The 12216-nt window shown below is 46.0% G+C and overlaps 1 protein-coding gene across 1 annotated transcript in view; it reads right to left on the bottom strand.

The window, feature by feature from the left end:
• Nucleotides 1-12216, bottom strand: part of LOC119169180 (tyrosine-protein phosphatase non-receptor type 7) — a 165887-nt gene that overhangs the window by 139177 nt on the left and 14494 nt on the right. The window contains exon 3 of the mRNA XM_075886283.1: nt 10257-10433. Within this exon, the coding sequence (XP_075742398.1) occupies nt 10257-10433 (177 nt within the window). The remainder of the gene's footprint in view (nt 1-10256; nt 10434-12216) is intronic.

Genomic DNA, 12216 nt, shown 5'->3' with positions numbered 1-12216 from the left:
CAAGACCAGGCGATAACCAAGTTTCAGAGCAACAGATAGCCGAGAACTGATGATTAAGGGAAGCTAGTAAAGCGGTAATACTGTCATGATTTTTAGGAAGGCTATGAACATTGAAATGAATCGAAGAAAAACCCCAGTTCTGCGAAGATATGTTATTAAAGTCACCCGGAAGAAAATAAGCCATTATGTTTTCTTTTTTTTTCCAAGCTTACGTTATTTTACGCCTATGCGTTGAACACATGTAGATCAACATCACTGACAATTCTGTGCACCACACTATCGAGAGTTTGTCTTGCGTTAATAACACAATTGTCAGTCCACAGAAAAGCCCACTTCATTTTTGTTTCTTGAGTGCAAGTGCTTTAGAAAACAGCCGCTTATTATCAGACGTCAGGTGCTCATTAACGTATATTGGCTTTTCCTGCGCTGCCGAAAAACCGAGAAAGTCTGTTTTTGGGTGGAACTTCAGAGCCTTCTTCAGAAACTCTGTGCACATGTCGCGCGAGCAGAAGCGCACATTGATGTCTTTGTTATTTACGTCGCGCGTTGGTACTCTGTGTACAGTATCTATGTCCTCAGGTTTGATAGGACAACCGACCTTTTCGCTGAGAAGCTCGACAATGTTTCTGCAGTTTTCGCCTTGCGTTGTTCGAACACCTCTTATTTCCAAATTATTGAGGCGAGAGTACTGTTTCAAATGTCTAATCTTTTGCAGCAGCATCTGATTATTTTCTTTTAGGTGCTTATTGTCAGATATGAGGCCGCTGTTTTCCAACTTCGCAGCCTCAAACTTACTACTCATGAAATCTATGGCTTTTTTGATGTCATCGACCTCAGATTGCGGTTTGTTCACACTTTCAGGGTGACACCCAGTCACTGCATATTTTACAGATTCCAACGTGTTATGAACGGTAGCTAATTTTCTTTCAATTGACACCTTAAAGTCTTCAAACTCTCTAGAAAGCAATGCAACGGTAGGAGCCATATCAAAACGAGCGATCAGAGCACTGCAGTCAGGGGGGAAAATAAAATAAAATAAAACGCAAGAATGAAGCACTTGAATCACCTGTGTAGGAAAGGTAGACGGATTAGAAGACCGAAATACAGCAATCCACAGGCTCTGATCGCTCGCTCAAATGATGCTGCTAGATGGCCATGGGGCAGCTTAAGTATCCTGAATACAGGCACAGCAACGACACCAGTGGCGGAGACAGCAGATAGCAGTAGTTGATAGAATCCAGTTGCTTGCAAAACACGTGTTGAAGTTGCCGGATTGCCGGTTCACCAGGGGGGTGATATGTAACCGACCCGTAGATACAGCAGCGCGGCCTGTGTAGGAAAGGTAGACGGATTAGAAGACCGAAATACAGCAGTCTGCAGGCTCTGATCGCTTGCTCAAATGATCAGAGCACTTGCCCAACTCGTGATTTTGCTACAATGCATTTGCATGGCTCTGGTGACTGGTCGCGTGTGGCTGAACATGGCTTGTGTGATCGTTTTCTCAACTGGCCTTATGATCCTAGTTTCCTGTAAAGAAAAGGTTTATCATTATTGAGCTTGCTACAGATATCGCGTTTGCTGCCTCGTCCATAAATCTAAAAGAATGCAGGCTTTGCTGCCGTTGTACGATTTTACATAAGCTTGGTGGGCTTTTGTCGGCCTTGATCTCCTGGCCGCAAACTCAAAGTTCGTTTTATTTTTTGGTTCAGTGCTCCAGTGTGGTCTTTTTGATGCTTGATATTCATGTCTTGGACAAACTTCCCGCAACATGCTAGATGGCCGGCTAGGTGTGATAGGCGTTGATAGCATTTCATTAGCCGTCGTGCGCAATCTAAGTTGCGTTTCTGTATGTAGTCAACAAAACTCTTTGAGATGGCTGCACTTGAAGCGAAAGGATACATATTGTTACGGGGTCAGTGATTTCTGTATAAATGCAATTACAGAGGAACAACCTCAGGCGAGAATCACAATGGCTGATTGGCACACTCGCGCGCCTATCAGCTGATTCTGTCTTTCATCTTCCTTTACTTCCTAACAGGACCCCCGGGCGTTGGAGCGCCGTCTCGGCGAGAGTTTGAAGAAGTGCGACCGAAGTAGGGTTTCATGCGCGAAACATGAACAATGTCAACAAGTGACGAACTTGGTGACGTATTGGAGTGCAATGGCGCTATCTCGTATAAGACGTTGCTAACTTGACATAAGGCTAAGTAGGGTCCTGCGTATCGAGACAAAAGTTTTTCGGAGAGACCTACATGGCAACACGGTGACCAGAGGAGCACGCGTTCACGTGGGGCAAGCGTTATATTACGATGCCGGTGGTCGTAGCGGGCTTTTTGCATATCCTGTGACCTGGTGAGACGAGGCTGGGCAACTTGACGAGCCATGTGAGCCCGATCGATGGCTTCGCGAGCGTACTCGCAAGCAGATGGCTTGAGAGGTAAGGTGGTTTCAAATGGCAATATGGGGTCGCGACTATACAAAAAATAAAAATGTGAGAATTCCGTGGTGTCATGTTGAGATGAATTATATGCCGAAGTCACATAGGCCAACGTGGTGTCCCAGTCACGATGATCTTCGGAGATGTACACCGAAAGCATCTCTGTGAGCGTGCGGTTGAGACGTTCAGTTAGGCCATTAGTCTGTGGGTGGTAGGTGGTAGATAGCTTATGCGCTGTGGCACACAATCGAAGGAGGTCGTCGACAACTTTGGACAAGAAAGAGCGGCCGCAGTCTGTAAGCAGTAGTCGAGAGTTCGACGGAATGCCATCTGGTCAGGTAAAGGCATTGTTGAATAAAACAGGTCACTGACCAATGTCAAACAAAACAATGACGTTTCGGGACCCGTACGGATCCCTTGTTCACAATGGAATGACGGCTGAGCAACAGGTTCTTATGTAACGTTGAACGCATGATGCAAAGTCCGGGAGTACACGTGGTTTAGTGTGCCAGATGATCCATTGATTGTGTTACTTGTCGTCTGAATGATTAGTGATTCGAGGTTCAGTCTGGTTGTAAAATTCTTCTCCGTGGCCATGATGCGTGCGTTGTCCCAGCTTATCTCGTGGCCCGTCTTCTCGGCATGCTCTGCGAATGCATTTGTCACTGTGTGGCCCTTGGCGACGTCATTCTTGTGTTGCATCAGACGTCTGCAGTAATTTCCACTCGTGCCAATGTACACTGATTCGCAATCGGCGCATGGTATCTTGTAGACCACACCAGGAAAGTGTTGCCGAGGGAGAGGATCCTTCACATTTAGCAACTCAGCCTTAAGCTTGCTTGCTGGAACATGCGCGATCTGTACACCACGTTTTCTGAATAGACGAGCTAGGGCTTCGCTTACATTTCGAATATAAGGAATCGATGCACGCTTTTGCGTAGACGATGTGTTATGCATGGCTTGACTAGTGGACTGCAGTTTATGCATGACGGATTTAGTTTTTTTCCTAATAAAAATCTTGGGGTATCCATTCCTGATCAGGTCGTCTTAAATGGTCCGGAGCTCCTCCTGCAGGCTTCCTTCATCGGAACAAGTGCGAATCGCTCGTTGAACTAAAGACCGAATCACTGAGCGTTTGTGGGCTACCGGGTGGACTGACTCATAGTCGAGGTGTCTACCGGAGTGTGTTGGCTTTCGGTACACAGTGAAGGCGAGGCCTGTGGGAGTACGTTTTACAACTGCATCCAAGAAAGAGAGGCAACCGTCTTTTTCTTCTTCCACAGTAAACTTGATGGAAGTCTCGACGCCATTTAGGCAGTCAAGGAAAGCTTGGACGTCTTTCTTCTTTGTCACGCAGAATCAGTCGTCGACGTATCTCAGAAAAACCTTGGGTCTCGGCTGAAATGTTCCCAATGCTTTCTGCTCAATCGCTTCCATTGTGATATTCGCAGTTGTGACCGAAATCCACGCTCCCATTGCGGTACCGAAAACTTGCCTGTAAAATTCACCCTTGTATGAGAAGTAAGTGTTGGATAGGCAAAACCGTAACAAGGTGCACAGCTCGGTGACGTCGAACGCTGTGCGATCGGCCAATCGGTCTTGGAAGAAGGCTAACATCATCTTAATACATAAGAAAGGAGATGACAAGGACTTGAAGAATTACAGGCCGATCAGCTTGCTCTTTGTAGTATACAAGCTATTTACAAAGGTAATTGCTAACAGAGTAAAGAAAACATTAGAATTCAATCAACCAAAGGAACAAGCAGGATTTCGAACAGGCTACTCAACAATTGACCACATTCATACTATCAATCAGGTAATAGAGAAATGCTCAGAGTATAACCAACCACTATACATAGCCTTCATAGATAACGAGAAAGCGTTTGATTCACTAGAAATATCAGCCGTCATGCAGACACTGCGGAATCAGGATGTCGATGAAGTATATATAAACATCCTGGAAGAAATCTACAGGGGATCAACTGCTACCATAGTGCTTCATAAAAAAAGCAACAGAATACCAATCAAGAAGGGTGTAAGGCAGGGGGACACGATCTCCCCAATGTTATTTATCGCATGCTTACAGGAGGTTTTCAGAAGCCTAGAATGGGAAGAATTAGGGATAGGAGTTAATAGAGAGTACCTTAGAAACCTGCGCTTTGCCGATGACATTGCATTGCTGAACAACTATGGGGACGAATTGCAACTCATGATTATGGAGTTAGACAAGGAGAGCAGAAAGGTGGGTCTTAAAATTAAACTGCAGAAAACGAAAGTAATGTACAACAACCTTGAAAGAGAGCAGCACTTCAAGATAGGTAATAGTGCACTTCAAGTTGTAAAAGAGCATGTCTACTTAGGGCAGGTAATAACCGCGGAGCCAAACCACAAGATTGAATTAACTAGAAGAATAAGGATAGGGTGGAGCACATTTGGCAAGCACTCTCAAATTATGACAGGTAGATTGCCACTATCTCTCAAGAGGAAGGTATATAACAGCTGTATCTTGCCGGCACTTAGCTGCGGAGCAGAAACCTGAAGACTTACAAAGAAGGTTCAGCCTAAATTGAGGACAACGCAGTGAGCAATTGAAAGAAAAATGGTAGGTGTAACCCTAAGAGACAAGAATAGAGCAGAGTGGATTAATGAACGAATGGGGGTTAAGGATATCATAGTTGAAATCAAGATGAGGAAATGGACATGGGCCGGGCATGTAGCGCGTAGACAGGATAACCGCTGGTCATTAAGGGTAAGTGACTGGATTCCAAGAGAAGGCAAGCGAGTTCGGGGGAGACAGACAAAAATTGTTTGTTTGTAAACACCCAAGTGTGCATCTATTCTGTACTTCATAAACAACCACTAGAATGTTATTTTCTTTTCTTTTTTCTTTCAATCATACGTGAGCACCGTATGGAGCTTGGTGTGCCATTGTTTCTGTTGCCTTGTACAAATGGGAGGTGGGGCTAGTCAAGCTGCTATAGCGCAGCTTTTTTCCTACTTTCCATGCCACAATTGTTTCTTGTTTGTGTAAATCACGGTGTATCGTTGTGGTGAAATAAATTTCAACTTTCAAATTTCAACTTTCAACAGAAGGTTATGTGGGTATATGAGATTAAGAAGTTTGCGGGTATAAATTGGCAGCAGCAAGTGCAGGACCGAGTTAACTGGCTGGAACATGGGAGAGGCCTTTGTCCTGTAGTGGGCGTAGTTAGGCTGATGATGATGATGACCGTTCATAGTGTGAATATTTGGAACTGCTGCAACTTACATTATAAGCGGTCTATACAACACACTGCTGTTTACAGTCAGACGCTGCTGACGAGCGAGACAGTCCCTTCATTGCTTTGCACCAACAGGAAACATACAGAAATGTGTTAGTAGCGGCTAACTTGAACAGGCTGCTGACAGACCCAATTAATGAACTCCTGATAGTTCTATGCTGCATTTACCGATGTCCCAGGCAAGATGGACCTTGTTGAGTGCAGGTTACGCCTCACCACTGAAACACCGGCAAAGGTGCGCTATACCATTCACCATCAAAGAAGCTGAAGAAAAAAAGAGCAGGACATTGATGATTGATTGATTGATATGTGGGGATTAACGTCCCAAAACTACCATATGATTATGAGAGACGCCGTAGTGGAGGGCTCCGGAAATTTAGACCACCTGGGGTTCTTTCACGTGCACCCAAATCTGAGCACACGGGCCTACAACATTTTCGCCTCCATCGGAAATGCAGCCGCCGCAGCCGGGATTTAATCCCGCGACCTGCGGGTCAGCAGCCGAGTACCTTAGCTACTAAACCACCGTGGCAGGGCGAAGTGCAGGACATGCTAACTCAAGTCATTAATGAGCCTTCGTAGTCTCCTTATGAAGCTTCAATTGTTGTGGTCCGGACAAAAATACGAAAACATCCGACTTTGTATTGATTCCAAATAGCTGGATCGAGTCGTAGTTACTGACAACAAACCAATACTTCAAGTGGACATGATGTTTGCCAAACTGGAAAGAGAAGTGCTGGCTCTTGTGGGGGCTATTCCAAAGTTTAATGTGTACCTCATCAACAACCGGTTCATGCTGCAAACTGACCACTAGCTGCTTGCTTACATAAACTCCACAAAACGAATCAACAGACGAGAGCTCTGCTAGAGTCTCTTGCCTACTGAGTATGACTTCATAGTTGTGCCGACTACCTCGGCCGCATTTCAGTTCTTTATTGGGTAAAAAAGTTTAGCGGCGGCACAATTTAATTTTAATGTTGAGATACCTTTTCACTACTTACGCACTGAACACCTGTCCCTAATGTCTTTTTCAAATATGTTTTGTTTTTGTGTACTTCACTTCATCCGCATGTAAAAAGTTGTTTTTTCCAAAACTTTTTTGAGCAGGCGGATATCTTGAGAAAAGAACACAGAATGCATGTGTTAATTGCAATTTGTTCATATTGTTGCAAAGAAGAAAGTATAACCGCAGGATATATTTACAAACAAAGGCACATGACGCTACTGCAGTCCAAGTGTGTTTCACTCAGCCCTTCGTTGTCACCATTCTAAGCTTAGTCCACGACAATGTGAAGGACTTAAAAGTGTCAAGAAAGCGGAAACCGAAGAAGAGGAGAGGCGGGCAGCTGGTGTGGAGGCGGCAAGATAACAGCGAAAGAAGAACAGGCTACAGGAGAACTTGCGGAAAAGGCTCGTGACATGAAGCCACGAAGGCAGAGAAGCGGAATGCCGTTCCGCAGGACGAGCTTCTGCTGGCATTCATGAGGCAGGCGTGTGACCAGGACAGTTCAGTCCAAGGTACAAGGAGTGGCTCCTGCCTAGGTGCGGTGACTGGGGGCAGGTTTGTGTACGAGCTCTGGTGCTGCCTTCATGGGCCCTGGCCTGGGCACGGTCCTGGGGAGTCTAGCCTATTGTAGCAATGTGGTTGCCACGCGTTATTCAACGCCACCACACACGGTAATGCATCTGTGCGCAGACAAACATCACAGCCGCACCAACCGTGCCACTTCTGCACTCGGTACGTTGACCACCACACACCATGCCATGAGGACAGTGCTTCAAACTGCAAAGCGGTATTTTTCTCATTATTCAGGAACTATATGCATTTGACACAGTCACGTACTAGCGTAGCTAAACTCTTGTACTTGGGAGGACCAAGTTTACAGACTAGGACCCACTTTGAACTAGTAACCGACCACAAACCGTGAACTGGACTCTTCAGTCCAGACAAGGCGGTTCCGCCAACGGGCGCTGCTCACATTCTGTGTTGGGCCCTGCTGTTGGGCAGATATTGATACAGTGTGACCTATCGTAAAGGGTATGAAAATGCAAATGCAGATGCCTTCAGGCGACTTGGGGGAACCTTGATAACGAGCAACACAATGCTCCCGTGTATCCATTGTACACTGAAGCTGTGAATGCGGCACCCATCAGTGCCAAAGAGTTGGCGATGCTAACCTTTCAAGTTGCTATGTTACAGCAGGTGCGAAAGTGGATCCTGCAGGGCAGGCCAAAGTACCTGGCAGAGACCGAGGAGCAATTACGGCTGTTCTTCCAGAAGTGCGAGTTGACTGTCAATCAGGACCTCACTTATTGGGGGCATAGAATAGTCGTGCCATCAGTGGCTGCAGCAAATCTCTTGAGCGGAAATCTATGTCAAACACATGCAGGAATAGGGGCATTGAAAAGCTTTGTTCAAACCATTTTGTGGTATCCAGAGCTGAATGTCGGCATCTAAAAGACTGTACGGGTATGTGAGATGTTATCCCAAACCATTGGGTGCCTGCTGTGCAGATCCAGCACCATGGCCATAAACAGGCTGGAAATGGTTTCGGGTGCACATCGAGTACGCAGGCCTCGTCGAAGAACACATGTAGATGCCGAAACCACGTGGTTGAAGGCCATATCAACGCACAGTACAACGACTGAAACCACAGTGGAAGCGTTAAAGGATCCCTGACAGTGCAAGTTTTGTTTGTGACTTTTTAACAAGTATTTGTAGCTTTGCATATAGTGTGGGCATGTGGAGCATAGGCAAGATAACCACTGGTCATTAAGGATAACTGACTGGATTCCCAGAAAAGGTCAGCGACTAGGGGGAGACAGCAAGTTAGGTTGGCAGATGAGATTGGAAATTTTGCAGGTATAGCATGGCAGAGCAAGCACAGGACCGAGTTGACTGGCGGATAATGGGAGAGGCCTTTGTCCCGCACTGAACGTAGTCAGACTGATGATGATGATAATAATTATAATGCTAAAATAGAATCATAAATGCTCCAACACATTGTAGAATTAATGCTAGTGTCGTAATTCGAAACGATTTTGCGACAGCTCGAAACGCCCGCCAAATACCATAAGAAACTAGCGCCCCACCGCGGGGCAGCGCCTGAAACTATGTGCACTCAAGCTTCGGTGATGCTGAACATGCCAATTTAAAACAGGAAGGCCTGCGGGTGGTGAAGAATGAAATGATGTGAATGCTTTGAGCATGTGCCCCTCAGAAAAAAAAAAAAAAAGCATTCCTGGCATAAGCAGCCAAACCACCTTAAAAGCAGCCCGACAACAAAGTAAGAGAGGTGACGAACAATAGTTATCCTCGTTTGCCAGTCGGGGTATTGTACGTGTCCGCCAAACGTTTTCTGACACCAACAATACTTGCTTGAGAGGTCGAACTCTGTCTAAGTCAAACCAAAGAAAATGTCAATTGCACCTGAATACTCAGACTACACGCAACCTTACTTTAAAACCAAATTTAAATATTTTACAGGCAACGCTCCTCACTAATAATCGGCCAGAAGGAAGCTCATGCAAGACTTTCTGTGAACACAAGCATCTGGAGTTTCCAAATTTGATGTCAGGGGTCCTAAAAAGGTCCCTGACACCAAATTCAAACTGCCACATGCACGGGTTTCAGATAACAGGCCACAACTTGTTTCAACCGAGTTTCAGAATTTTGTAAAAATGAACGGAATCAACTACGTGATGATGACGCCTTACTACCCACAGTCAAATGGCCTGGCGAAACGGGCGTCCGCACGACTATGAAGGGCCTTCGAAAAGCTCAAGGTGCCCCAACTCCTTCCTTAAACGCCTCAGTCAGTTTTTATGCCGCTACAGAGAAACACCGGTGAAGGCTAGAAAGTCTTGATTCGAACTAGCTGCAGACGAGGCTGGACTGTTTCCTCCTAAGTACAGGTGTTGAACCGCATTTTGAAGAGCCCTCAAATACAATGCTGTTGTTTGCAGGACAGCTCGTGTGGCTGAGAAGTGTCCACTGCCGGCTGAAATGGTTGCTTGGAGTGGTCACGCGCATCCAAGGAACTCAGATGGCGATTTTGTCCACGTTGAATGGCAAGCAACGTCGTCATACGGACCAACTGCAATCACGTACCCCTATGGACTTGGACATAGCCAAAGAGTGCTACAACATCCACCTCCACTCATAAAACCTCGCCCAAGACAGCCTGCAGGGCTGACCCCGCTCGAAGATCTCCACCTTCTAGCCAACCTGAGGCACCACCACTTCATCGGCACAACAGGCTACGGCGGCCACCTCAAAGGCTCAACTGGTACAAAGAGGAGAAGTGCTACATCCTGCAGGCGTGTCACGCTTGCATGACATCACCGCAGGAGTGAGGCATACAAACAAAACCTTTTCTTTTTGCTTGGTTTTTGAGCCATTCACTTGTGACAACAGATTCGATGCTTACTCACAAAAGGGTTTCAGTGCCCCTTTACAGAAGAGCACTGCAAATAGAGCTAAAATGCGCATGCAAGACAAACTCTCTAGCGGAACTCTTCAGTGACTACCAACTTACGGGACAGAGACCAGCAAAGAGCAACAGTAGCACAGCTGCCAGGCCCAGGGCCAGCAGCCAAGCTGTTCGTGCTGACGGGTGGGCTCCAGCTGGGGTGTCCCAAGGGGGAGTCGGCCGCACATCCCGCTGAGCCCCAGACACCACAGCATTCTTCTTTTGGTCAGGCGTTGTACGAGGCTGCACAGAACATCATCATAAATTGTAATTATTCACGGTGCTGTACCCCAAGGAGCAGGTTATTATTGCATTAGCAATTGTATGGACACTCTTGCCTGCATTTTCCCGCCAGCGTCGATGTCATACACCGTATAGGTGTATGTATCTATATATGTGAAAACGCAAGAAAGAAAAAAATCCAGAATAAAGCACTCCGGCGTGCAGAATCGAACGTGGGACCTCTGCATTGTGAAAGCGAGGCGTTAACTACTGAGCCACCCCGGAAAATGTTGTTCAACATACAAACGGCAAGCTATTTATACCTACCACTTACCTCTGCTGCGTTTTCGGCATTACCAGAAAGGTGGGGCAATGAGTGCACGTCGCCACATCGTGCAGCGGCGCCTGCTCTAATCTCCTACGCGTACTTTGCCTGGCTTAGAGAAGGGGAGCTACGCTCCCTCACGTGCCCTTATCTCGCGGTGGTGAGAAGGGGAGGATCGTACGCCTTGGCTGGCCTCGGGCTTTACACGGAATGATTCTGCTTAAGTTACCAGGCGCACAAAGGTCACTGCAATCATTGCAGTTTTTGTTCGCGAAAAGCGCGTGCTTTTCAAGCTCAGCGAAGTAACAGATGAAACGCTTATACGCGTGCATCCGCACCTGTGAGTACATTTCGTGCATAATTTGTGCGCAAGAAATGCGGGGCACATTTCAATCTGCTTTCCATTCTGCACAGGACCTTTCACATTGTTGCTATCGCGTTCATTGCTTCGCCTTTGCGGCAAATCTGTGACTTTTTTGTTGCACTTTATTTACTGCTGGTTTACTTATATGTAAACAAGTGTAAGGCAGATATATATTGAAGATCAGTACCACAGATGCTGTCCCATGTGTCCTTAAAAAGAATCTCGCGCTGCCACATGAGACTATATTGGCGAAAAGCCCCAGCAGGCATCTATGCAAGCTATGAAATTTGCAAGTCACTGAGGATCGACATCGCCCGCATGCCACGTCTGTCGTTTGCTTTACACCTAGCTATGCCTCCCTTGTTATTTTACGCTCAACTTTTGCAGAGGAATGCAAAAGCCAAGTGCAGTAATTTAAGAAGCACTATGTCGCCAAAGAAAAAAAAAGGGGGGTTTAAATATCTGAGCATTTATTATCGCAATGGCAAACACAATAGAGATGTATTGCCATGCAAGCTTGCTTTAGAAGTTGGCAGTCACATCTCAGTAGCAAACAATTTTCCTGAACGCCTATCACAGATCAGTAGTGTACGTAACTGCTTAAGCACACTTTGGTTTTGTAAGGCAGTGTGCTTCTTGCAGGTGTCGTTAGGATGACCTTCCGGCATGCAGAACTCCGATATTGTGTTTTCATGAATTCGCAACAATACATTTTGGTCTCCTGAACGTTCAGCGATTAACGTCAAAGAAAGCAGCCACATTTTCTTAGACGATAAACACTTTTACAGACACCCCACTGGTATTAGCAAAGGCCGTGGGGTGCCTCATAATTTTGGTTTATGATGCATGCGTTTAAACATTGTACGAAGTGACCATGCGGAATGGAATAATGTAGATCAACGTCAATACTGAAGGCACCAAAAATCTTTACATCATTTGCCTTGAGCTAGTCAATTGCTTGGATTGCATTCGAAACCGAAAATGGATAAAAATAAAATTCAGCAGATCCTACGTACCTTGGGAATCGATTTCATTTAAAGCGTGTGCATGGAATGCGACTGTGTTGCAATTAATTTCATTGAGTGAAACGTAATGAAGTGGTGGTAAAGATATGT

Source organism: Rhipicephalus microplus, chromosome 2 (assembly GCF_043290135.1).
Source record: "Rhipicephalus microplus isolate Deutch F79 chromosome 2, USDA_Rmic, whole genome shotgun sequence".
NCBI classification, from domain to species: Eukaryota; Metazoa; Arthropoda; class Arachnida; order Ixodida; family Ixodidae; genus Rhipicephalus; species Rhipicephalus microplus.
The sequence above is the reverse complement of the archived record's forward strand: the minus strand, read 5'-3'. Positions and strand labels throughout refer to the sequence as shown.